The sequence below is a fragment of the Neodiprion lecontei genome, chromosome 4, assembly GCF_021901455.1.
Source record: "Neodiprion lecontei isolate iyNeoLeco1 chromosome 4, iyNeoLeco1.1, whole genome shotgun sequence".
In the NCBI taxonomy this organism is placed as follows: domain Eukaryota; kingdom Metazoa; phylum Arthropoda; class Insecta; order Hymenoptera; family Diprionidae; genus Neodiprion; species Neodiprion lecontei.
The window spans coordinates 14587565-14614725 of NC_060263.1; the positions used below are offsets into that span (position 1 = coordinate 14587565).

The 27161-nt window shown below is 42.3% G+C and overlaps 4 protein-coding genes across 7 annotated transcripts; 3 read left to right on the forward strand and 1 right to left on the reverse strand.

Annotated features, from left to right (window-relative positions):
* The first annotated feature begins 10 nt into the window (after positions 1-10).
* Positions 11-11533, forward strand: LOC107224361 (polycomb group protein Psc). Of its 2 annotated transcripts, none has more exons than XM_015664382.2 (4): positions 11-538; positions 2950-3081; positions 3673-4322; positions 5469-11533. In XM_015664382.2, the coding sequence occupies exons 2-4, from the start codon at positions 2961-2963 to the stop codon at positions 7839-7841; spliced, it is 3144 nt and encodes a 1047-aa protein (XP_015519868.2). In that variant the 5' UTR covers positions 11-538; positions 2950-2960; the 3' UTR covers positions 7842-11533. The 2 variants fall into 2 exon arrangements, with proteins under 2 accessions (XP_015519868.2, XP_015519869.2); XM_015664383.2 differs by lacking the exon at positions 11-538 and adding an exon at positions 2472-2745.
* A 2156-nt stretch (positions 11534-13689) lies between these two features.
* On the forward strand, positions 13690-21909 carry LOC124294075 (facilitated trehalose transporter Tret1-2 homolog). The gene is made up of 2 exons (XM_046737927.1): positions 13690-13869; positions 16151-21909. The coding sequence occupies exon 2, from the start codon at positions 16179-16181 to the stop codon at positions 17769-17771; it is 1593 nt and encodes a 530-aa protein (XP_046593883.1). The 5' UTR covers positions 13690-13869; positions 16151-16178; the 3' UTR covers positions 17772-21909.
* LOC107224357 (band 4.1-like protein 5) lies at positions 20938-26696 on the reverse strand. Of its 3 annotated transcripts, none has more exons than XM_015664377.2 (9): positions 26561-26696; positions 25910-26083; positions 25622-25837; positions 25238-25385; positions 24965-25141; positions 24154-24882; positions 23561-24000; positions 22767-23207; positions 20942-22551 (listed from the first exon to the last, which is right to left on the reverse strand). In XM_015664377.2, exons 3-9 carry the CDS (start codon positions 25772-25774, stop codon positions 22420-22422), a joined length of 2220 nt encoding a protein of 739 aa, XP_015519863.1. In that variant the 5' UTR covers positions 25775-25837; positions 25910-26083; positions 26561-26696; the 3' UTR covers positions 20942-22419. The 3 variants fall into 3 exon arrangements, with proteins under 3 accessions (XP_015519864.1, XP_015519863.1, XP_015519862.1); XM_015664376.2 differs by having other exon boundaries at positions 20943-22551; positions 25920-26083; XM_015664378.2 differs by lacking the exon at positions 22767-23207 and having other exon boundaries at positions 20938-22551; positions 25920-26083.
* Positions 26095-27052, forward strand: LOC107224358. The gene is made up of 2 exons (XM_015664379.2): positions 26095-26262; positions 26352-27052. Exons 1-2 carry the CDS (start codon positions 26211-26213, stop codon positions 26978-26980), a joined length of 681 nt encoding a protein of 226 aa, XP_015519865.1. The 5' UTR covers positions 26095-26210; the 3' UTR covers positions 26981-27052.
* The last annotated feature ends 109 nt before the right edge of the window (positions 27053-27161 follow it).

The window sequence follows — 27161 nt, forward strand, 5'->3', positions numbered from 1 at the left end:
ATTTCCGCGGTAGCGAGGCGGGGTTTAGGCGGGGTCGATACGATACGGTTTGGTACAGTAAGTGCGGGTATCGAACTATATCAAAAAGTTTATATCAGTGGTGGAGACCCAGCGACAGCGCGGTGTGTATATTCGGGTTTTAATACGCGACCGATGAAAATCATCATCATCCACCGGTGACGACGGCGAGGCTGGTGCGCGCTCGATGAATTATTTCGAGTATACAACCGTCGTCCTACCGTTTGAGAGGCGTCGCTCGGTTTTGGCGCTTATTCGCTCTTTAAATCCCGTGTGCTGAGACGTGAGCCAGTGCTGCAGAAGCCACGATGGTGCGGCGGTACGTCGAGGGTTCTTTGGATCGGGCCTTGAGGCAGTCGGCGGCGTTGCCGCACCTACCGTTCCTAGCATAACAAGTATTCCGAGACCAGTGAGCGAGCGAGCCAACGAGTGAAGTTCCAAGCGAACGCGAGCGCTCTACGTCGTTGCCACATCTACCCCGAGGAGCTTACGGCTCGGGCTTACTGATTTTTCTGCGCTGGTAAGCTTGTAGTAACAACAGCCTTCCTACAATCGGTTTTTTGTTTATGCTAATTTTTTTTTTTTAAAACTTCTTTTTTTTCCCATCGATATTTTTCTGTTTTTTTTTTTTCTCTCTATTTACTTTTCCTTCCTTCTTCAAATTGTCTCGTTGTTGCTTGTTTACCCATGCCGTTAATTGGTATGACGGTTGATATAATTTGTTATTTATTACGTATACATCTAATACGAAATAGTTGTTCCATTAAGGATGGGGATACCTAGTATATGTAGCGCACATTTGCCAATGTATTCGATACGTATATACGCGTGCAAAAAGTTCGCACAAATTCAACATTGAATCGTTCTATTATTTCCTTTTGTTTTGCTTTTTCTTGTATACGATACTGCTGCTGAGAATTTTTATCGAATCTAACCGCAGGTGGTCTAGATAATTAACGTTTTATCTCCGAAATCAGCTGTTTTTCTCTTACTCGTAGTCAATTTGCATTTTTGATTTTCTGCTTTTATTTCCGGACATTGTCGTTCATTTGTTCGCTTTATCCGTTCGTCGAATAGTTGCTAATTTTCGACGACTGCTCCGTAAGTGGGCTACAACGAGTATTGTCACAATTACTCGTTGCGAGTCACGTGTTCACATGTCACCTAATTTCTATGCAAATTTTATTATTTGCTTCCATCTTGTTTACGATACAACGCAGTATCTCGCTGCACTTAATTACGCGAACGGAGGTCTTCTGCCAAAGCGTAATGATTTAAAAAATTTCTTTAAACCAAACATCTCATGCTCCCTTATCGCAATCAAATTTATAATACGCAAAAAGAAGCATCCCCTTTAAGCGCGATCGAGCCTAAAGACGCAAACAGGCTGCAGACCACCCTTCGAGATATCGAGTGACGAGAATTTGCGTAATTTCCATAAAACTACACATAGATACAACGATTGACAATTACCATACACCAATGCATAATTACACACGTCCCAACGGATTCCGCGTTGTTCGAGTATAAAAATGATACAAACACCGTGCATTTTCTGCGGGCATAAGAAGGTCTACAAATTGCTACAGGTCGTATCAGGGATCGGATAGTCACGTGCCATTTGACCACGTGTCAGCCAGGGCTGTAACACCATATGCAGCAGCAATACTGCACACATACGTACATTCCGTCAACTGCATGCGGTCGGTGTACGTAACAGTAAGGTGGAGGCGGGTAGGGAGGGTGCGGGGCACGGTGTGAAGAAATGGTGAAAAATGACGCGGGAATATCTGATTACCGCTTACGTAGTCCGCAGTTTGCGAGTTCATTTTTTTTTATTCTCGTTACACGCTTCTGTAAACGCGATACCGAGGTTCGAATGATGCGAACTTCAAAATAGCAGCAGTCCGTGCCAACGGCATCGTGAAAATTATTGATAACGAGAAACGCAGGAAACCCACGTAAATCGATGCGATTCGAGTCGCAAGTTATGCCGTCGCGTTCGAACAGGGTACACATACGCACATTCTCCGCATGGACATTGCGATAGTGCACGCATGTGCGGATCGAGAGGTATAAAATACGTGGGTTGTTGCGGGGCATTACCCGAGTATAGACCTACGCGTACAGGGTGAAACGGCAACGTGCGGGGATGATGTGTCAGCCAGCCCTCTATATCGGTTATCCCTAGTCGCTAACTGCACGAGGCAACGCTCTCGTATACCTATATACACCTACGATATGCACACGCGTGCATGTATATACACATATGTATTCCAGTCATGGACAGAATCTTGCGTATCCACCCTCGCAAAATCCATGCAACCCCTGCAACCTGCAACGTCATGTGCACGGACGTGTATATATATATATATGAGTAAAGGCAATATCAAAGTATTGGTGAACGTAATTTTCGACTGTTATTGTATAATACTGCACGGTATAGATAGGTATACAAGTGCCGCCAGCAGCATCATGCACTTGCGCAGATCACCCCGGGGTCATTCGGAGCGGATCCGAATCCAGATCATCGTCGTGTACTGTTTCACGTAGGCACACCTACATATGCGAGAGATACTAGGCACACCTACATATGCGAGAGATACTAGGCACACGTGTCCAGGGACAGCGACTCGAGACTCTACCAGCGATGCTTGTTATAGGTGCTAATTGTAGGCCGCCAAGATGCGTCGACTCCCGAACGAACTGCTAACGCTGGTATATAGGGTACGTTACACGTCGGGATTGAAAATTGCTAGTACAAGAAAGAGGAGCTGCAGCCTGGATGCTGCAGGGTATGAAAAGAACTGGGAATTGTGAAAATACTCACGCCACATATATGTATTGTGAAAAACCGTTCGGAATTCCACGATCCAACGGCTTTTAGCTATCTGACTTGTTTCCTTTATATTTTATCATCTCTGATTACAGGAGTAAACGAGATGGCCGTGGCCGACGGGACGAGGAAACCATTGGTCAAAGATTTACACGACCACATCGTGTGCCCGCTGTGTCGCGGGTATCTGATAGATGCGACTACGCTGGTCGAATGTCTGCATTCCTGTTAGTATGAAAATCAATCCCACGCACGCAATAGTATAGACGCATAGTCTGGCAAGTACGAGTGACAAGGATTGCTGTACGAGAATCGAGCCCATAAACGTACACTTATAAATTTTCCTCTTACAGGGACTGTATAATTGTCTCAACACGATACGTAGGGTGATTTCGGGTGAGATGCCAGGCGTAGATACAAAGAGATGGCCTACGGTGCTGTCCAGTACAGCGAGGTACGTTAGAAAGTATACCGTCGGCCATCTCTTACCTGTGACCATCTCGCCCGGAATTGCCCTAAAAGTAGAAAAGAAAACAGAAAGTTTCAACTTTGCTAACCGAAATGGATGTAATAATGTTGGATATTGACAAACGTTACGACTGCACTAGCGTATGGTGTATAGGCCGGGTTAGGTATTGTACGTATAGTATAATACCGCATCAGCATTTGCCGTGCACGAGGGGGGTTTCGGTGTAGCTAATTCATTTTTGATGGCCGGGGGTTTGGGTATGGCTGGGGTGGGTGTGGGTGTGGGCGCGGACGCGGGTCGGGTGTTAAAAATGGCTGACGCTGGGGTTGGTTTGCCTCCGTTTGATCAGTTTGCAGGGGTTGCATCGTTCGCCGTCTTGGTAGCGGTGCTCGGGCCTGTCCGGTCTGCGGCGCGCTGACGCTTCCGCCTCTGTTGCCGGACCTGGCCCTGCAGCATCTCGTCTACTTGGCCGTGCCGGGACTCTACCGCTCGGAATTGGAGAGAAGACGTCACTTCCGCTTGGTGAATCCCCAGTGTCCGCCGCCCGCCCCGCCCCTCGGCGGCCTAACGTTGACCCTCGACGACGCGGTGAGTCTAAGCCTCTGCGAGATTGTGAACACGGACGACGTCGTCGCGGCTGCGGAGGAACCGCGCCGGCGACGGCGACGCCCGCGGCCAACGACGGAAAACGGCAACGACGTCGGCGAGCTGGTGCATGAATACGCCGATGAGGAGAATTCGAATGGCAGGGGACAAATCAGGTACCTCAAATGTCCCGCCGGCGTCACCGTCAGACATTTGGTCAGACTTTTGGCCCTAAAACGTGGGTGGGGCGACGCCGAGGCTAAATTACCCCTCAAGAGGATCGAGATGTTGTACGAATATCCTAAAGTTCAACCCTCGCTTCCCGACAAGAATTATACCGGTAAGCCGGATATGCGACCCCTCGAACTTTCCTGGACTCTACTCGACCTCGCGTGCATCTTCAAGTGGGACAAGGTGAGCGATATATTCTTTATCAGGACTAACGCTTATTCACATATACCTATACCAACCTACAAAACGCCTAGCGTTTCCATATTTCCACTGAATTCGAAGAATTCGACATTTCGTTTTCAACACAACTGTAGGTATATATCGTTATAAAAATCGATACTTTAATTAAACGTGAATTATGTAGAGAAAAAAATGTGGCCATGAGAAATGAGATTTCTTCGACGACTTTAACTTTGCCGTGAGAATAGTCACGCTGAGAAAAGAGTTTGTTCAAGCTACTAACAAACGTATATTTGGATATGGCTAAATAAATGTTTCGTTATTATTATAAAATTTTAGTTGAGCCAAGTATGACTATTGTTAACTATTATAAAAATTCTACCGATCATTATTTGACTTGACAAAATATGATAATAATAACAAAACATCTATTTCGCCATGTACAAATGTACGTTTGTTAACAGTCCTAAATAAACTCATTTCTCGGTGCAAAATCGGTTACGTCAGTTCAGTATTTTTATGCGCACTTGTCTCTAGGAAAAATATCCCCGACCATGCACTGAGAAAAATTTCAGTTGTTACAGTAGGTGGAAAAATTGGGTAAAACAGGTATCGTTAAAAAAACTGTTTAAATGTTATCGGGATTACGAAAAACGAGGTACACGTAACCATTTTGCGCTATCGTCGATCCTTTTTTGATAATTGTAACGCAAAATCAGTTTGTTCGGTTTACTGTTCGGTGTACTTTTCATATTTAAATAAGGCTTTAGCGTCAATTTATCGTTGCACAAGCATTAAATTTTCGCAACAGTTACAAGAAAATATGGTAACAGCGATCGTAATGAGAAAGAATAGTAAGGGATACTAGACTTTCCGGTAACAGCTAGAAAACTTATTTTCATTTTGTACCTAGAACTATATTTTTCGATTATGATAAAAAATGAAAATAGTTGAGAAGTGAGCGGTAATCGGAACTAAAAATTTCTCTCAGTGTGCCCGTAGGCTTTTCTGGCCACCCTGCAGATAAAAACAAACTGTGAACACTGGGGGGGGGAAATCTGCGCTGCGACGCGACAACTCATGCACACAAATTTATGAGACACCTGACGCTCTATAATTGTCGCCCTGCACTAACCCCCTCGATTTTAGGAAACCCCAATGAAGTTGTACTACCGGGTAGTACAGCGATCGGAAGAAACGATACTCCAGCAGCAGTCAGGGGTACCGATATCACTAAGTTCCTATAACAACACTGCCAACAACAATAACAGTACAATTGGAAACAATTCAAACGTGATGGAAAACGTCCAAAGACCGCCAACCCCACCGCCAAGTCCAAAGCAATCGTCTAATCCGGAAATGAGAACGTCGGTGCAGCCACAACCCGCACAGTTATCGAATACGTCGAAGCCAAGGTGCAAACCGACGATAAAAAGTCTCGAAATATTAAAACCGGTAAGCGGCGTGGTGAGAAAAGTCAGCGAAGAACGAACGGAGTCTGAAATCCTTGTGGAAAATACGGAAGAAACGGCTTCCGCAGTCGTGGCAAAGTCCTTAAATCCGATTTCGGTCGAGCTGCCCGCGCCGCCGCAGCAGCAGCAGCAGCAATTGATAAGCAGCTGCGGCGTGCAGGAAACGGTCGCCCAATCGGTGGACGCGAACGGGTCTCCGGTGCCGAGTGGCGAGACGAACGGTGTAAAGATAAAAAAGCCGCGTTGCAAAGTTACGCCGGTGATGCGAGCCCCGGGACTCCAGGGAAGCTGCAGCGCCGCGGGTACGGTAAATTCTGGGGGAACGGAGAGCAACAAGAGCGGAAGAAAGTTGCCGAGGCTGGAGCACCACAAGCGGCGGAAACGACGGAACAAAAGATTGATAGCCGAGATAACGACGACGCCGAGGGAAGACCTGCTCAAACTGAAAGTCCGACTGACTCCGTGCCCGCCTAGGGTCACATCCAGCTCCGGAAGCGCCAAGGAGAAGCTGCTGCAGATGAGAGCCGTACGCAGAGAGAAAATCAAAACCGGGACCGAACGCCCCCAGACGCCGCTGCCCTCTCTGCCCCTGACACCGCCGCCGTCGGCCTCGATCGACGGATCGCCGATACTCCTCGGAACCGCGACGACTAACAACGAAGAGACGGTCGTGGCTGAACAGCCCAGGATTGCGAAGGACTCGGTTGCGAACGCAGCGTCCGGCGGAGATCCTCTTCCGGCTCATCTGCAGGAGGAAACGATCGAGGAAATAATAGACGGAATACCGGATGAGGTTGTCCGGGTTGCGCAGATCATGAATAAGAGCAGCGGTGTGAAGCCAATTGCCGCAGCGTCGCCGATCGAGGATCAGAAGAAGTGCTCCGGAGTTCAAGTTATTACCGTCGAGGATGAAGTTCAAGAGGTGCAGGAGTCGAAACAGCATAAAAAGAAGGACGTGCAGGAGACTGGGAAGAAGAAAAGCATCTTCAAGGTCGAGGATCGTGACCAGCGCGAGGGGGTCGAGTCAGCAACGAGCGTGGTTGGAGTGTGCGAGAAACCCGAGGAGAAACCGAAGGACGAAGAAGTGCTGCGAAGACTCGGACTGGTGGCGATAAGCGAAGCGAGCAAGACGCTTCAGGACAAGATCCGCAACTCTCAAAGCAGCGGCGGCGGCGGCGGCGCCGGCGGAGGGATAGACTATCATCGTGAGTCCTTGGAGAGACAGCTACGGGAGAGCAAAGCGAACCGGGTGCGAAGCCTGCTCGCTGAGAAGCAAATGCGCGATGCGCTGAAGAGCATAATGTCGAAGTCGAAGCCGGGGGGCCTGCAGGCGGGCTCGAGCAACGGGCCCAAGAAGGGGCCGCCGCCCCTGGCGCCGCTGACCCTGAAGCAGGGCTTCTCGGTGCCGCCGAAAAGCGCGCACCCGGTACAGACGAAGGTGAACCCTCACCACGTCGGGCTGATCTCATCGTCAGCTAGGAGCCGCGGCGCCGGTTCCAAGATCGAAAAGCCCCTCGATCTGAGCAGCGGGGCGAACAACGCTCTGGATCTTTCGCCGACCCCGAGCTGCAGCAACCCGGTCATAACGAGCACGACCTACTCGACCTCGCCTGCAGCTCCGCCGACGGCGAGCAAGCCGACGCCGACGACGATGGCCCGCGGAGTCGTTGGCGCCGACAAGTCGCCGGAGCGGGACGTCAAGAAGAATCAGGATCTGAATTTGCGGACGCTTTCCGACGCCGCGGTATCTCTCCTGAGGACCAGCCCTACTCAGGCCAGCGCCGCTCCCTGCAATCCTACCCTCGATCATCAGGTGCAGAGAGTAACCGCCGCGAACAACTCGACGAACGTGCAGAGCAGCGGCAACAAGGTTGCTCTGCGCATACCTCAGCCTCATCACAGAATATCCGGGTTCGGTAACGGGATGAAAATCAAACCGAACCTAGCTGTCAGGCACATTCCAAATCCTCAAGCCTTTGTCGCCTCGCAGTATAACAGGAATCAGAGGACGTCTACGGGCTTTTTTACCGCTCAACAACAGCCTCCTTAATTATCGCAGGAATTTATCCGGCATCGTCCTTACAAACGATAGACAGTCACAGTCCGACATATCCCCTGTACTTTTCCTCGTGCGTTTAGTTTTTTTTTGCATTTGCATTTGCATTTGCATTTGCTTTCCAGTATATTCGCATGATCCTTATATGCTTTGGACAAGGAAATATGTATGCGCAACTCATGTATGACACCAGTTGTTACGAGTATCCTTATATTATTTATGTATAATTACCGTGGCTCTATAAACATGAAACTGCAATTTAATTTTATCACTGTACCGAAGCAGTGGTATACGAAGCAAGGCGACGTAGACTATAATACTTATAATTCGTATATAGAACGAGAAGAAATACACATATACAAGTATAGTGTATGCCTACCTGTAACACATATTATACTATATACCTATACCTATATAATAGAGACGTGTTTACGTGTATAACTATTCGTCTATATGTATAATATAGAGATGCCAAAGAATGTCAAGAGAACGTGTGCAATGTCGTAGTGCAATCTAACTATAATTAGCAATGATAATTGAAGAGAAAAGGAAGAGAAAAAAAACCTAGAAACAAAAATTTCAAAAACAAAAATACAAAAACAAACTAATATCCAATGTTATTATTATGTAATATGATATATACATAAATGAATACCAACATATATTCCTATTTATAAATCCTATATTGGTATAATGATATGCGAAAGCGTCTATATAAGTATAATGTCTAGTGTACACTGGAAAATTTTAATCCATGCGTCAATGATTTATTTATTTTTTTTTCCAAGCCCATATGTTGCAGACTTGGTTTATCCTTTGTTTCAAACCTGGTTTCGTAATATTCATTATATGTTATACAAACTCAACCGGATCTTTGATCCTCGTGCATTTATTGACATGTATGGTATACTTGAAACATAAAGAATTATTTTGCGAATGGCAAAACGCGTGAGATAAACTTCAACAACATAAAGAAAGTTAGTAAATAGGAAAATAATATGGATTTTACTTTCACCGCACGTTTGGATGCATAATCATCGAATAGAAACCCTAATATGAAAAGAATCGTGAAGGAAAATTAAATCCGAAAGAAAAAACAGAAAAACAAATCTAATGTACTTTATAACATGTCAAATTTGATTGGCTCTAAGTTTTGGGATCCTGTTCTCATATTTCCCAATATTCTCGAAACAATATATAAACTTATAGGTACGTACATTGTACGTACATCTACATTAGGGTAGTCCTTACTTAGGGCTGGAATTAATTTTATCATTCAGCCCCCAAATCGACTCCAAATAATTCAAAACCAATTTCCGAATTGTTTCAGATTTTTATCTCCACTCTAACCCCTGTATGTAAGAGGCTGGATTTCCCCATTTGAAATACACGTGTTTCGGCTATATTCTTAGTATATATTTTATTGTACGGGTATAAATTTAAAATAAAAGTGATACTTAGATGGTGTGCAATTCGTTTACATTGCCAAGTATGACGATGCAAACTTTTTATCAAATAGTATAAGCATCAAAGCCTACGAAACGCTTGCAGTTATAAATTTTTCTGCAAATTATTACTCTTACAATAAAATATTCACTGAGACTATAGCCGAAAGGCGTTATTTCGAATGGGAGAATCCACCCTCGTACAAGGCTGCATGGGGTTAGCGTGGAAACAAAAATGTGACAAAATTAGGGAATTGTTGAGTAAGAACCGCCCTAATCTACGTACACGCTTTGATGCGTCTGTATGATTAGATTGAATTACGAATCCATCATTAGACTGTGGTGAAAGAAATTTTTTCACTTTCGTATAATACACAAGAATGGGTGAGCAAAAAAAAATAAAAAATAACCCGCGACTTTAAAAAATTTAGAAAAGCATGTATGTGCGATACATGATAGTAGTTACAGCGGTACAATAGCGCAAATTATGATTAAAATAATACCGATATATCGATACAAAAGTTGCAGTATAATAACATATTATAATAAGGTGCAGGGCAACGAGAATATTTTGTTACAGAGTAAATTTGAAGTTCCACTTTCCGGAAACGTATTATATACTTATGATATACACGTTATAATATCTACACAACCCGCGACCCAAGTTCCGTTTTAAAATTTTTATCACTATGTATTAAGGAAACCTATCTAGAATTTTTAGTAAGACGTACGTACGTGTGTACATATACATGTAATGATAAATTATTATACCCTCCCGTTAATGGGTGAGGTAAAAAGGTATTATATATAATGTAATGATTCTCCGTACCTACCAAACATATTGTGTGTGTTTATATATATGAATATATATGTATACACACACGCACACACACACACACATATATATATAATGATAACAATAATAGTTGTTATTATTATTATTGTTGTTGTTGTTATTATTATTATTATTATTATACAGGTATTTTATAAACTTGGCTATACCTACTGCAGTAATATTCAAAATATTACCGAATGTCTTTGTTTTGTTTATTTACCAATTTTTATTCATTGTTTTCTTTTTTATTACTCTCTCCCTTTCCACTGTTTAAGTTGAGCAATTTTAAATATTGATATATACGTATATACATGTGTATATATGTATATGTATATGTGTATATATATATATACATGATATAAATATTAATATACATTAGGGTGGTCCTTAAAAAGGTAATTTTTAAATTTCGACCGGCTGACCCCCCATACCGGGTGCAAATAAGTTTAAAATAATTTGCTCATTTTTTCAAATTCTCATCTCAACTCTAACTCGTGCCAGCAAAAGGGTGGATTTTATTTTATTTTTTTACCCTTTAACCCTTTCAGGGGCACACTAAATCTAACGAATGGATACCGTTTAAATTTGGCGTGCGGAGATTCCTTGGATCGCTGATTACGAATCTCGACTCAAAATTACGAAACTCAAAATGGCGGACCCAATGTGACGGATCAAAATCTCACAAGTCACTTGATATTAACATGTTGGATCCACCATTTCCAATTTTGTAATTTTTAGTTCAGATTCGTAATCAGCAACCCAAGAAACCCTCCTGTACCTAATTTCATCGAAATCCGTTCATTTAATGTAGATTTAATGTGCCCTTGAACGGGTTAAATAGGGAAATCCACCCTCTTGCGGGCACGGGTTAGAGTCTAGATAAAAATCTGAAAGAATTGGAGAAATATTTTTTCTTTAATTACTTGGAATCGATTTGGGGGATGGACTGATAGAAATTCAAAAATGAACTTTTTCAGGACCATCCTAATATACATATTAATATTGGGACGTTGATATTGTTGTCTATTTATGTTACATTGTATAAGGGTATTTACGCGGTTAAGAGTATTAAGTACCTTCATATAGTTGATAGTTTGTTATTATTATACTATTATTATTACTATTTATCGGTTGCTTCTTTTGTTTGATAGTCAACACCACCCCTGCCCCTTCTCCTCCTCCTCCTCCTCATCCTCCTGCTCCTTTTCCTCCTCCTCCTCCAACCAAGTCATGCGTTAATTTTCGTTAAACAAAAATATAATATTATACGCACGTACCTTCATTAGAATTTTAGTGTTATTATTGTATAGTAATTCTTATATACCTACATATGAATTGTAATATGTATCCGTTTGACGAACCATTATATACATAATAAAAATATGATTAATACGTGTCTCATGTAACATTGTACAAGTTTTGCTGAGGTTATTTACCTATAACTAACCGATCTCATAATCCACCTTCCCAATTCCTATGATTAGAAACCGTGTTGGTTTACATAAGAAAAAATAGATCGGGTTATAGGCCTTGAATAAGAAGAACGAAACGTAATAAACTCTTTTGTTACTGTATAGGCATTAATATTATATCTGTAATAGGTACACATGCTTCGTCAGGTACAAAAGAATATGGTTAAATTTACGGTGCTGCACGCAGGCATATACATGGATAATATGGTAAGCAAGTAATGAGTACCTAATCTATATCAATATCGTGTCAAATTCACCAAAGTATGAGTGTACAAGCCTTGTAATACCGATCGTGACATTCATCGCACTACATAATTGACACGACCCCGAGATAACAACAAGGCGAATCACTGACTCAATATATTCGTGCCGCTCTAGATTATGGTATAGAATATTGCAGGCTAATACCGTCAAAAATCCCTACAATAATGCCCTGTAGCTACAGGTAATCCCCCCTCTCCGAGCTGCAGTTGGAAGTTCCAGGTATTCCGAATCTCTTCCTCTTCAAAATGGCATTACGAGCCGCTACATGACCGAGCGAGAGTCCGTTGAAACACACAGAAGTATAAGCTCGATGATTACACGAGTAGTATGAAGAAAAAATAATAAGGTAAGTAGATACATACCTACACGTAAAATTGTTTGAACGATCATCATAAAGAACTTTTACAAACTCGTGCTGCCAAATAGAATCGCACAACGCCGATCGAGCCTAGGTGAAGTAGGTACCTACGCAAAGCTACGCCACGAGATGGACGCTGCAAAGGTGTAAGTACCTACCTATAATTATAACCAAGCCGCCGTACGCAGTGAATACAAATAAAGCAGCTAGTACAAGAGCGGAGCTGACGGTACGCATATTTGTAATTTTCAGTAGCCGTCAGCTGCACGGACGTATGTACGAGTGTGGCTGCGTTCGTACCGCAGCGTGCACAGCGTAGCTGCGTAGGTGTGCCGCTCGGCAGTTCATCGTTCGCCGCAATTCCTTTGTCTCGACGATCATACGCCGGCGGTAGCGCAGCGCTTGCACCGATCGCGTTCGAAACGGTATTGCCGGATTCAAGGAACGAGTCGGCGAGCGAGACGTTGAGCCGATGATCATTCGGCGCAGGGTAAAACTTTTTGGAACCTTGACCGATGGAAATGAGAACGCGCATTTCCAGCGGTACGTGAGCTGCATCTGCGCGGATAATCGTGCGTCAGAGTCAATGGTATCAAATCGAAGAAGAAGACGAAGACGAAGACGAAGCCGTCGAGGGAAAATGAGAAGCAGTAGCGAACCGCTGGGCGTGTCCAGCGTATGACAGCGCAGTGGGCGGTACAAAATGGCGACTAGCCACGCCTGCCGCGATTCGCTACTGGTGAGCTGTCTGAGCGCAGCCGCGCCTATTTAGCCGTGCGATATCCGTCCTCGCTCGCTTAGCCCGATGCGGCACTCTCTCGTCTTACACAGTTGGCGTTACAGGTTGCGTATGAACGACGATTGGCTTCAATTTATGGAAAACAAAAGTTGATCGGAAGACCTCACGCGCAACGATCTATGCACGCTTTCTCTCGTTTTGCGAAAACGTGCACGGCAACGTCGAGCTTGACGTATACCTATAAAGTCAACGAATGCTCTTCCCACGACAAACAAATAATAGGAAAGATCGTTTATAGTCGCGATAGGGTCTGAGAATATTTGCATAAAACATTTGCCCTCGAGGCCCATGATGCATAAGTAGGTACGTCGCGACACTAACGCAGTCAATTCTCCCTCAATGCGGGCACATGTGACTAATTGTAGGTGTCACCTTGCGACGAAGAGTTTTTCGTGCGGGGTAAAAATATAGATAAATGTAAGCACCGGGCGCGCTGGTTACTAGCTACAGTGCTGCGGCACCGCCGTACGGCGTGTAAACGTAGGCATGTGTGTGTATACATATTTATATCACAAATACACCGAAAATGGTTTCGTGTGCGGTGACGACGGTACGCCGCTTGGTGAAAGCTGCACGAAAGTGGCTAATGGAGAAAGTATATCTGCGATAGGATACCTGCACCGAATCTCGCTCCACGTTCGATGACGACTGCTGTTAGTCCAAGTTGAAAACCGCGCAACGATCATTCGTTTTCGTCAGTCGTCGTTCGCTGTGCAAGCTCAATCATAAGAGCTGTCTATATACATATATACCTATAAATGTAATATCGTGAGTGATCGTTTACCAACAGCGCTGTTCTACTAACTTTTGACGTGTTTGACAAATGTGCAGGTTGTACATTGCATAAGCGTAAGTCACTGTTTACTGTTGTAGATATACATATACATGGCGTAAGAACGCAACGTTTGCAAAGCGTTTACACTTCTCATCATAAGTATGTAGATATACCATGACATTCTACTGAAGCAGAGAAGATTCATTATCGTAAAATCAGTCTTTGTCGGTGGAGGCGTTGAGGCTGGACTTATTATATATAGTATTATACGCAGGAGGGGTGTCGGTAAAGTCGGTTTTTGATTCTATTATTCATTTCGATCAGCGTCACAAACCACCTTGTATAAATCATCTTTTATCCGAGCTCTTATTACGTCATGCGATTATGCGACAGAAGACCAAAGCGACAGTTTTCTATAATTACTGCGTGTCAAGTACTTATACACTAAACTGCTATGGAACTATAAACGTGTAAAAAGAGGAAAGACAATTGCCAACTGAACAATTATATCGAAAAAATGGACGGCTCGTTAACATTATGCTGTTTACATCTCTAATTGCCGAACTCGGAGTATGAAAAATCATGTGGTTGAAGTTAGTAACGTTACTGTAACGGAACGTGTTAAAAAAAAATAAAAAATCGATACTATTATACGCAACATTAGAATTGTCTGAGATTTAGTATACCATACCGAACCAAATACACGTATATTTTTCAAAAGCCAACTTCTTGAAAATCACTTTAAAATTGCAAAATAATGATTTTTTCAATTCCTGAGGTCCGTGACGTTAGCGTTACTTCAACCCCGTGAAAAATGTCGCATACGGATTATTTTCTGAGAATCGTCTTACGTCCGTTTTCATTAGACCAGCTTGTGGATAAGTGATTCTTTACTTGACGGTCAATTGTCAAACGATTACACCTGGCGTTGAGTGTTTCCGGTATTATTTTTAAAGATGCCGCAATTCATAATTGATTTGTCTGATATACTTACAGATAAATAGGCGGGTTCGAGCTGACCATGATTATCCAACCTATAGAAACTTTTCGGATTCAAACTCGTTTCGGGCTGAAATAATAATTATGACAACAACAACAACAACAACAACAACAATAACAAAAACAATAATAATAAAGTTATTGTCTTATACGAATTTTGGAATACCAATATCAAATACGTCGTGATCAGCGACCAGAAAAACCTAACGGTTCCAATTTTCACTCCATCAATGGTTCAATGTTCATCCATTCTCAAGATATCATTTGTATTTGTTTTTTAGAATACTCGTATTTAAATAATTAGAAAAGTACCAAACAGATCAAAGACAAAATTCAACCTGTTTCAAATTAAAGTCCGGTAACTTGTTCTCGAGATATCGTCGGACAAAACACTTGATCATCGCATACGTACCTACACACACACACACACATACACACACACACACACACACACGAACATCCATCAGAAAATGATTGGAGATGATGCTCTAGACTTTAAGATGTGGACATTTGATAAAAAGTTGCATTTTCGGGGTGATTACAATAACTTCCATTCTTCTCTAAAAACAGAAAAACGGTATAAAGTTAAAAAAACATTTGACACCAAAGCTATCCAGGTATCGACGAAGTTCTACTATAGATTAGATAGACAACTTTGAAAATCGGAGGATTTACGAGCTAATTTTTAAAAAATAAATAAATTAAATTTAAATTTACGTCTAATACGTTTATCACATTTTCTAAGTGTCTGGAATTCCTTATTTTAGTCAAGTTCGAACCACTTACTTATCAGCTAATTGCTCGCAAGAAAAATTATTGCTTGAAAATTTTTGGATAATTGTAATGGACGAATTAATAGGAAGCTCGATTCTAATGTGAAAGCAAAAAAGTAAAATAACAACTTTGACACATTTCATACACCTTTCATATGAGTAGTTTTTAGAAAAGAACGGTGGTCATGGGAGTTCATTGTTAACAGCGTGAAACGAGCAACGCTGACATCGCAGTGCAGACCATACACGTGATAATTTCATGTGTCTGCGAGAACTAAGGATGTTCTTCGCACCTACAATAATAGCTCGGACAACAAAGGAATCTCGTCACGAAATGTGACTCTTATCGAAATGAATAAAATACCAATATACATAGTTGAAAGTGAACCTGACATGGTTCAAAAAACGGCCTTATTAAGATATCCCTCCTTTCCAACATTTCACATCCTCGTGCACATCTTCGACATGCATCGCATATCAATCCTATATCCATCTGAACCTCCTCTCGAAGTCATATTATACATATAGTATAAGATCCAACCGAGTATATACCCACGACATGTTTAATTATACCCATTTGCAGGTGATTGTCTGTAACCCGAAGCGTTGCAATGGAGGATGAGAACAGAAATGACCGCAAGACGGACGAGGCAAAGCAATCGGATGCTAACTCATCGGCAAAGGAAGTCTCGGGAAGGTCACATCTATTGAGACAAACACTGACGGCGATCGGTCCGATAATGTCTACGATATCGGTCGGCGCGACCTTCGGTTACAGCGCGGTGCTTCTGCCGCAGCTGAAGCCTGACTCAGCAGCAGCAGCGGGGGGCTTCGGCCGAGATCTAAACGCGAGCAGCGTGTTCTGGCTGGAAAACAAGCTGAACGATTACGACAGGGATCATCGAATAACGACGAGCAGCCTCGATGATGAATCTTGGATCGCGGCTTCCGCGGCCCTTCTGATGGCCCCGGGTTGCTGGCTCTCGGGTATCCTGATGGAGCGACTGGGCAGACGCGTGTCTCAGATCCTGGTGAGTCCCGCGTACCTGATCGCCTGGGCGACGGTCGGTTTTGCCCCTAATTTCACGGCCCTGATAGTCGGTCGTTTATTGTCGGGCCTCTGCGTCGGCCTCCAGGGTCCGCTGGGCCCGGTTTACGTGGCCGAGACGAGCGAGCCGCGCATGCGCGGGATCCTGCTGGCCGGTATAAGCCTGGCCATTGCCGTGGGGATATTGATCTCCCACGTCCTCGGGACCTGGTTCTCGTGGCGGGTCGCCGCCCACCTTTGCGCCGGGTTCCCTGTCCTGTCTCTCCTCGCCTGCCTCTTCGCCCCGGAGAGCCCATCCTGGCTCGTGAAGAAGAAGCGGATTTCCGATGCGACGAACGCCTGGCTTTACCTCCGGGGTAAGAACGCGGCAGCGGAATTTCGAGCGTTGGAATATCGCTCGTCGGAAACCCCCGAAAACTCGACGACCGGCGGTGCAGTCTGGAACTCCCGGACGTTTCTCGCGCCCCTAGCGATCCTCAACGTATTTTTCTTCGTTCAACAATTCTCGGGCGTAAACGCGGTTGCCTTCTACTGCGTACAATTGATCGCCGACGTTTCCGAGCCCGCGGATAATCGCAACGCGCATTACGCCACCCTGGTTCTCGACGTCGTTCGCGTCGTCGCCAGCTTCTTTGCCTGCTGGTTGACCCGCCGATGCGGTCGGCGAGGCCTCGCCCTCGTTTCCGGCGCCGGAACGGCGTCGAGTCTCTTCGTGCTCGGCGGAGGGCTGCTCTTCGGCCTGGGAACGCCGTGGCTTCCGGGCTCGATGCTCGTCGTTTTCGTCTTCCTGGTCAGCGTCGGTCTGGTGCCACTGCCCTGGCTTTTATGCGGCGAGATATTCCCCGTCGCGGCACGCGGCCTCGGATCCGGTCTCAGTTCGGGCTTCGCGTTCGTTTGCTTTTTCATCGTCGTCAAGACCGGACCTGCGATGACCGCGACCCTGAGTAATCCGGGGACTTTTCTACTTTACGGGTCTCTGACCGCGGCTGGTACGGTCTTCTTGTACTTCTTCTTACCCGAGACAAAGGACAAAACTCTCCAAGATATAGAGGATCACTTTTTACGGAATAGAAACGCTCCCGCCGCCGCCGTGGTCGCAACCTCGAATACAATTCATACAGTCGGTGATGACAGTATGAAGAAAAGTCACCCGTAGTAAAGTAACTTATACATTAACTATATTGTTTAATGTGTATTGTATATGTATATATATGTATATATAAGATAATAAGCTGCAGGGAGCAGAAAGTACAAAAATTCTTTCAGCGAGTATGATTATCTCAATTCCTCATAGTTGTAATGTTTTTTTTTCGCCACTGTCGATTACACCTACGTTTTTATATAAATGACGTGAAACAATGTGTAACGATTCAAGACGTATTATGTAAAGTATAGCTATGCGTACATGCTTATCATGCTGCTGTCCTGCGTGCATAAACATCGTGTGAATAAGCTGAACGGATGCATTATGAATATATAATGTCCTGCATTTAATACCGAAGAGAAAAACCAAGCCCGTGGCGGAATCAGCTTTTTGAAATACATATATGTAACAGGAAAACGGCATCTTATATATCTCTAACCGGTACATGTATGATAATTAATCGTCGCCAATGAAGAGAAGGCGGACGTCGTTAAACCCCTTAAAGAATATGTGATTAGAAGCCGAATGCTGCTGCGATGCGGGGGGGATATCCATACAAGGACACACGTATACGCGCATACGCATGCACACTGCGTATAATACAGGCGAAGGGGCGTGGTACGTGGGTAAAACGCTAGCGGTAGCGGCGGGGTTTCCCCCACCACCGGAAGTCGCCTATATACACTGGACCTATTCTAGGTTCTAGATTATTAACCGAGTAACGAACGATTATTTCTGTTCATTATACGCATTATAGATGGGTGTGTTTTGTGGCGAGTTGACGTTTTTGCCAACACATCGATTATAGGATCATAATGCACATATTGTTATACATGTGACAATTATGCCACAGGAAAATATGACTGTTTAGCGATCACCTGATTTGACAAGGACGCGGAAGCAAATAAGTGACAATGTTTTCTTTCACCCTGTCGTTACAAGTTGTAAATGTAGATATAATGTGACCATCTGTGATCCCCATGTGTGATACGGAGTGCATAACACTGGTCGACAAAAAATAAAATATATTTTTCGGTTTGTATTTAAATGAATAATTTTTGATTCTATACATTGACTAATAAACAAAATCTTCATTTATTACTTATAAAATTTGTTTTTGTCTTTTTTACGTTGATAAATAAAACTGTTGATGTTTTTGGTTGATAATATAAACAGCGGGTAGCAGCACGGTGAAATAAAAAACAAAATTTATTTGATAAAACGATTTTTTCTGTTATTAATTACGTGGAAGAAATCAAAATTTGACTTCTAGAACCCAGACTCAAAATTCGCGTTGACCGGTGTTATGTCTTCAGGATATCAACGACGTCAGAAGCACTGTGTTATATACCTATATATAAGGTATAACGACACATAAACGATGTCTACTACCTATCTAGTATATTGATTATCCTAAATTGACCCCCAGAACGAAGATATGCGTTTCTCCCCTTTCGTGCAAGCTCTTTGCCGCCGACGGCAGAAGCAGCGACATTTCTCCCGAATCGTCCCAGTGATCTTTTAAGATATTATATACAATTAATGCAATTGCATGGAAATTTTTAAAGAAACTGAAGCAAAATAAATATATGATCAAAAAAATTACAGTGAGATGTATTCGCCCCAATACGAAGCCGATGAACGATATTACTTGACGCTAGGCACTTATAGGCCATTATATGGCTCAGCCTGCACATATCAGGTGTGTTGTATGCTCACGCGGAACGATAGATTTACTTGAAAACCCCTCGCTTCATCGATTGAAAGTCGTTTCTGCCTATAGCAAACATTTTAGAGAGCTTTGCGATACCCGTTTCACTGCAGCTGACCGCTGAATTGCATGGGATCTATCATGTATACAAATCGAGATCGTCAATTCCGAAGACAGAAACTAGTCGTGAGAGTAATTATTTCATACAACTATAACTCTCGGTAAGAAATAAGCAACAGTTGAAGAGATTTCACGGCATCTTTCGTCGTATCGGTGAATAAATCGGAAAGAAAGCAAAGACAACGAAGAAAAGAACGGCGAGACTTTCTTCAACTCGATTAACCTACCTAAGATACCTAATTAGTGCTAATAATCATTTTACGGGTTCGTCGATATTTCTCTGTAAATTCCATCACATGCAAACTCTAAGGTCCGACTCTTCGTAGACCGCCGACTAATCGGAAGTAACTTGAGAACTTTTATAATGGCGGATTAAACTAAAAGACGCACGTCCGGGAAACTCCCCATCCGATCTCGTAACAGTTTTTCTTGTCTTTGTCAAATGTTTATGCACAATTAATGCACAGATAAATTTTGAACAATTTCACGGGTGCAGAATATCACAAGCATGATTAGTATACTTGAAACCGTATCACTAATTTTGATTACGTCACCTCAGATAAAATTTCTTTTCTCACAATCACGTTTCGCAATTTATTTTCATATTTTCCCCCTGAAGTTACAAATTTTCGTCATCTATGCATCATGCGCCTAATTCTATACTCAGTGTGATGGAACCTGAAGACAATTTTCAAAAAGTTCGCACCTCTTCGTGTCAGCGCGTAAACATTTTTGCATTTGAATCTTATCCTGCATACTTTAACAGTAATTAACACCCATTTGTGAATTTCTTACGTAATGTAGGTGAAACAAAACAATACACAAACCTAGGTATGCATGCATAAATCAAAAAAAAAAAAAAAAAAATCGGCACCAGGGATGGAGAACAAAATGCATATAGGTACGCAAATCAACATCCACGTGCACATAGTTTTCACCCACTCTTACGTGTTGCAGTAACCGCTTTTCGTCATCCGTCAAATACCTACGCATACACATACAAACACACACACACGCACGCACGCACGCAAGCTTCCCTTTTGTAAGATTATCTTACCCTTTTGTATCCATCCTACTTTAACCGAATAAAGCTTCCTTCTTTTCTCTCTGATTTTATACATAGCCTTTTAGGTATATATCTTTCGGCGGGAACGGCTTGTCTTTCAGAAAGTCGTTACATACATCCTTGCACTGCGCGAACATTTTCTCCGATAATAAATAATAACGAACGAAACATATATTTTATACGTTAAGGAGGCACACATTTCTTAAATTATTGGCGAAAGAGCGATAAAAATTGCATTGTTGCGTGATACACTTTTTTTCCTTTCTGTATATGGTTTATTTTCGGGACGGAATAGATCAGGGATATTCACGCGTGACATTATAAAATTCTAGACATATTAAATGTATGCGACTAAATATTGTATATCTACATTCAAATTATCATATATGTATAATATATATATGTGTGTGCTATTTATTTATTTTCTATGTGTAGAAAGGGTTCTAGGTACACTTTTCATATGTATGTGTATAAGTGATATGAATATCCTAACGAGGCACATTTTTCCGACAATAATTGTATTACAACATATCTAAGGCCACGTAATATTATTTTATACCTTATGGAATGCGCAACGTTAATACATCTTGTATAATTATCTTTATGGTTGCGTTAATATACACGATACATTTATGTATGTATCTATGCGTATGAAAACGTAGGAAGGAGAGCGAGCGGAATTAAAAAAAATACCGAGTTCAATTTGAACTATAAAAGCTTGCTTTAGAGTCAGAAGAAATTATGCAATGATCATTTCGCAATGAAAAGATGACGAAAAAAGTCCCGAGGCAGGTGAATCAGGTGCACGCTCACTCCATCAGTCTCGTGAATGATGTATGTATATACATACGTACGTAAATAAGTGCACATATATTATACATATAACAGTAGTTGCATATAATAACGGAGTCGAGATACATTTCTTCGTATAGATATTATACACTTCGTTAGTAATTTGGCGAGTATAACGTGCCAGGTTATAAAATTAAGTATACACGTTTGTATGATTGTATACACTAATATTATTCTAACAGAATTGTTATAAATAGTATAAACGTTATGGTCCCGATAATACGACCGTCGAATATTTCATCAGTTTAAGAGATTCCTTTTTAACCCCACTCCCTCCTATCAATCGTTACAATATTTCTACTCAGGATACACCAACATAAATTAAGCGTAAAAACTCTATAGCTGCCTTACTTGACCCGTCAAAACCGAGTATAATTAAGGTAATCCAATAGAAAATTAAACGTTCAAAAAATTTGAACCAAGTACTTGATCGATTATCTGCAGAATTGTATTCGTGCTATATTTTGTAATTGACGTGAAACTTCGAATAACAGGACAAGAAAAAACCATCCAGTTTTTGGATGAACGAATACATGCGTGATGTGGATCGTATGAATTCAGTAACATAAAAATTTGTATCTTATTTACAAATAAATAACGAACAAAAAAAAATTTGGACTATAATAGAACTGCAGGCAAATCTTGGCAAACAGAAAGTGAACGATGTGGTCATTGATGAAAAAGAATCACCGCTCGTTCAAGTCATGAATTGTGTCGAATTCGACATTTTCCTTCTTGATCTTCTTTCCACTAACTGGATAAGGCACATAGGTATGTATATATATTTGCGTATATATATGTATCTATATAATATATGAATAATATGGATTGTATATATTTATAAACCTGGAAGGAACGATACTGTTGTGGTTAAAATAATTAAAAACACTGAACCGAAATTGTGGCAGAATTCATAGCTGCGTAGTGATGACTGTCTTTCTAGTGATTACAGTATGCCGTGGTGGGCTTTGAACCGACGGAGTTTCCTGAGTTGGGTCAGCCACGAGCCACGGACTAATATCAGATGCTTCCTGCCCATCGTCCTGAAATAAACAATCAAAAACGATCTTTCAAATTCAAAAAAAAATGCGGTCTCCCTTGTCCCCTAGTTTTTTAATTCTACGTACAATCACTAAAAACGCATAATCTTACACAGCACATACTAAACAATGGAGGACCAGGGTAAAACTGAGAACAAATCAGGGGAAACACTGCTGTTCAATAAATCAAGCAAAGATCAACACAGCAAAAACCATACCTTATGAGCAACGGTGGTTGTCGTAGTTTGAATTTCTTCAGTTTTCACAATCCGTGCTCCACCTCGCTCAACTTCTCTCTCTCCGTTATCTTTCCGTTCCAAAGCAACAGACTGTTCCTCTTTAAATGGATTCAGTAAGCCAAGAAATGGATTACAGTCGATAAAGGGATTTGTGTTTTTATTTTCTTCCTCTTCGCCTGCAGTCCTAGCTGCCGGCTTTTCTTTTTCCTCCGAAACTTGGGCAAGATCATTATTCTCGTTGCTGGTGAAAGGATTAAACGGGTTCTGGGAGTGATTAGAAACCTTGGGGGTCAACGGTGTCGTTTTCTGCTCAATCTGACCCCAACTGTCCAGCGAGAAGTGTGTCACAGTAACCGTATCATCGGCTGGAAGTGTAGCTGCAGCTGCTCCACTCACAGAAAGTGTCAATTTGTCTCCACCCTATGTGATTAGCCAAGCAAAAGCAACAAAATGTGTAAAGATAGAAAGCTAGCCACAAACGAAAAATGAGAACGGCGCTTAAACAAGAGTTACAACAAAGATAATCACCACAATTGACCAAATTTCACATTGGGAATTCGAGGGAGGTGGGTTGACAAAAATTTGAGCAAGAATATTTTTTTCCAGCATCTTTTTGTTGCCGCAACGTTTGTCATTAATTAATATAAAAGGCACTAGTGTATCAATGTAGCCAACACTTAGCCAGACAGGACACATACCAGAGATTGATCGAGGCAAAATTTTGTAAAATTACTTTGATGACGACAGAAGACAATAAGTACAGGCCAACTTACCACAGACACTATAGTCGCGGCATCTGTGTGCAGATTCTTGTCTGGAGGTAGCGAAGGCGTCTCAGTAGCGCTGACAGATATAAGATTCGAATTTTTTCCCTGTTCCAGTGATTTTGCCTTCAGTATGTTACATTTGAGTGATTCGGGAGGTATAGGAGTGCGAGGAGGCAGCGTGGAACCACCACCGACCTGATTATTGGGTACCAACAGTGCATGCTGACTAGTCATACTCTCGGGAGTTAAGCATGGCTTAACCGGCTCAGCTTCCTTGTCTGTATCAGTAGCTGTGGTTTGATTTCTTGATTCCAGAGGATGTTGATCCTTTGCTAACGATTTGAGCAACGAATCTACCAGTGGTGACGAAGCACCCTGGATGCTGGAACTGGTCGAATTTGAACTGCATCTGCTGGGCTCGCGTCTGATAGCCTCGGTTTCTACAGCTGGAATAAAGTTGCAAAGTCTGTACTAATGTAAAGGGCGTGAGAAAAGCTCAGCATCACATAGTAATAATTTTCTTGAAAGTGAATGGCCATCGAAGACACTTCGTTTCAGAACAAAGTTAAACAGATCGAGAGTAATATTTAGATTCTTACCAACAGGAGGCTGAACTTGAGGATGCTGAGCTTGAACTAGCGGCTGATCTTGAGGCGGCTCGACTTGGTGTTGTCGTTCGCGAAGTACATGGCTCTGGCGTCTGGCGTATCGCTGGCTTGGTCGTCGTTCGAATTGAACAGTGCGTCTTGCTCGATTAAGCTGGGTTGTTTGGAACTCGGTTTTTCCACTGTAGCGGAAACGTGATCCCATTCGGAAAAAGTTCTGACGTGCTCCAGCACCCTTGACTGGAGCGCGTAAGCGGAAGAACGCGTGATGCTCAACGGCACATTTCCACAGATGTTTACAAGCTTTTTCGTTGGCTAGTCTAAAGACAAAGGTATGCTCCTGCTCGCCCTGGCCTTGGTCATCCTCTTCCACTACAACCAACGTCAGCTTCTTTTTTTTGAAATCCAGCCTTCCTATTTTCGGCCAGAAAAATAGCCCTATCTTCTGTGAACCTTCGAATACCAAAATTCCCGTTGGCGTCAAGCCAAGCGAATATTCGCACGCGTCTTTACCAAGCACGGTATGCATATCCACACCATACATGTCAAGCCATTTGGCTTTCCCAAGATACGCGGATTCTGCCTGCGCCGGGCTCAGGCCAGAGCACTTTTTGTATTCCTCCAATATTTCAAGCTCCATCTGCTCTGTCTGATCATCGACAAAACGAAATTCAGATACCGTTGCTGCAGTGTGTACGGAAGGATCGTAGTCGCCCAATTCCGCTAATGGGAGATAAATAAGATCAAACAATGTGATTTAAATGAAAGCGATATAATTGAAAGCCAATGAATAATCATTACTCACACTGCAAAGTAAGAGCTGCCATTTGTACGGCAACTGGATATGGGCAATGCAGTCTGCCATCAAGAAGGTCATGTTTCAGTTGAAGGAAGAACTGATATCGTGTCAATTCTTCCCTCAGAGTATTAGGCTCCGACGAATAGAACTTTACCTTTAATCTTAAAGTATATGGCGGTCCGACTGGGGATGAATAAAGAGAATGAATTCAACAGGTTCAAAAATTTTAAGTAGATACTTAAAATGCAACACATACACATTGCGTAGAGATCTACTAACTTTTAACCTGCTTCTTGATAGGTTTGGTAGGATCGAGCCAGTGCTGAACATTATTGCTGTCAGTGTACTGCAGCCCAAAGTAATCTTTCTCTATCAAATCCAAACTGTAGAAGACTTGCTCGTATAGATCACTGGCCAATGCCTTTTTCTATAGATAGTTGAAAAACAAAAAGAAAGCAAAACAGACGTAATGTAATTTTATCGATCAACCCAAATCTGGAAGTAAGAAGATATTCTAGTCTAGGATTTCTAGCTGTTAGCATAGCCAAAAAATATGATTGTTGTTTGGCAGAATTTTAAAAACCATAATATGAATGACAAACACTAAGATTTCACAGCATGTCGATGGAAGAATTGGAGTAATGCAGGTCTTTGTTGCCTTACCGACAGTTCAATAGGCAAGTCTGTTCCATCCAACAGGATTACCCTGCATTGTACAACGTTTTTGTTCCCCAATAATCTCTGATTCTTGATGTGCGACGAACCGCCCTGGGCAGTCGTGCTGCGTCCCCTGCGCCGCGATAAGAATCTCAACATTTTTTCCGATTTCCGAGGCACTTGTCTCAGTTACGAAATAGGTTTATCATTACTGGGTGTTTGCTAAAAAATATTTATGGTATTATAACTTTGGCAGCATACGGTAACAGAACATTATTGAAGAAAATATCTAACTTAAACACACCCCTTCGCTTTCTGTTGACAATGGCAGCCATTTGCAATACAGCGGTACACTCCATAGACTATAATCAAAGCTATGGTTGTAGACTTGCTTGGCAAAAATTAATTCAGCCGTTTTCTGACGTTCTCGTTTCGATACGGCCCATTACGTTGGCTATCTTTAGCGATCTATAATCAGTGATATAATTTGTCGCCTGCTACCGTTACGTACCTTTCTTTGTAGCCATGGTGTTATCAAAAAGTGAGGTTTGAAAGAAAATATTAATCGAAATATTGTTACATAGAACAGTGGAAAATGGCCTTCGGTCTGCATAGACTTCTGCGTCAGTTGCAAATAAGTACGAAAAGTAAGTCATAGATCAGGTCCCGCACGACTTGTGAACATTGCTCAAGTTGACATTATTTAACCTAATCCAACCTTCTCCATAATTTCTAGGGACCATTTCGTCGCAAAGTTATACGGCTAAACCGTCTTCGGATGTTTTTAATAGTTTAGTCGTTTCATTGAGCACCAGACACAACAACAAAGTCTTGTGCCTCAGCTCTAACATCAATTTTACTCCACGCAGTCTAGATTTGGATTCCAATGTTACGACTAATGGCATAAACATTTCTAAAATAATAAAATGCCCTTTACTCACAAACCTGAAAATAATAGAACCGCCTAAAAGTGTTAGCGTGGACAATGTTGAAGAGTTTCCAACATCATCTGTCCAGCTTCCACCTACAAAAGAACATGTATTAGAAAAACAGGCGGCAAGATTGATAGTAATTAGAAGAAAAAAAATGAAAAAACACAAGTTGAGGAAGCTACGGAAGAAGATGAAATTTGAATGGGCTAAAGTGAGACAGAAGCGAGAAATGCGGAAGGAAAAGGCCTTCCAGGCTGAACTTCTGGCTCAAATTGCTGAGGCTGAGCAATTTGATGCAGCAAAATATGTAATGGAAAAACTTGAAAAAGCAAAAGAAAGACCGGTTCAAAAACAACAGAGAAGAGTGTTTCCGCTAAGATTCCCGAATGAGCAACCAATTAGGCCCGAGCAATTAGGACCAGTTACAAAATAATAGTAATGTCAAGCAAAAATATCCTGTAAATGTATTGTACAGGAAAAATAAAAAGGGATGGTTCCAACGAAATGAGTTCACTAAACACGCTCAATACCCAAATATTGTTTTCCCTGACAAAAAACTTGCGGTCATTAGTGAATTGCTGAAATCAGACATAACACAATTCATTTGACTGATA

Excerpts from the sequence above, each read along its gene's own strand:
- LOC107224358 (XM_015664379.2), top strand. The coding sequence starts at position 26,211 with ATGGCCTTCGGTCTGCATAGACTTCTGCGTCAGTTGCAAATAAGTACG. Across the intron at positions 26,263-26,351 it reads GTTGCAAATAAGTACGAAAA|GGACCATTTCGTCGCAAAGT; the intron begins GTAAGTCATAGA and ends CATAATTTCTAG.
- LOC107224357 (XM_015664377.2), bottom strand. The coding sequence starts at position 25,774 with ATGTTGAGATTCTTATCGCGGCGCAGGGGACGCAGCACGACTGCCCAG. Across the intron at positions 25,386-25,621 it reads ACTTGCCTATTGAACTGTCG|AAAAAGGCATTGGCCAGTGA; the intron begins GTAAGGCAACAA and ends AACTATCTATAG. Across the intron at positions 23,208-23,560 it reads CCGCGACTATAGTGTCTGTG|GGTGGAGACAAATTGACACT; the intron begins GTAAGTTGGCCT and ends CTAATCACATAG.
- LOC124294075 (XM_046737927.1), top strand. The coding sequence starts at position 16,179 with ATGGAGGATGAGAACAGAAATGACCGCAAGACGGACGAGGCAAAGCAA.
- LOC107224361 (XM_015664382.2), top strand. The coding sequence starts at position 2,961 with ATGGCCGTGGCCGACGGGACGAGGAAACCATTGGTCAAAGATTTACAC. Across the intron at positions 3,082-3,672 it reads GGTCGAATGTCTGCATTCCT|TTTGCAGGGGTTGCATCGTT; the intron begins GTTAGTATGAAA and ends CCGTTTGATCAG. Across the intron at positions 4,323-5,468 it reads GCATCTTCAAGTGGGACAAG|GAAACCCCAATGAAGTTGTA; the intron begins GTGAGCGATATA and ends CCTCGATTTTAG.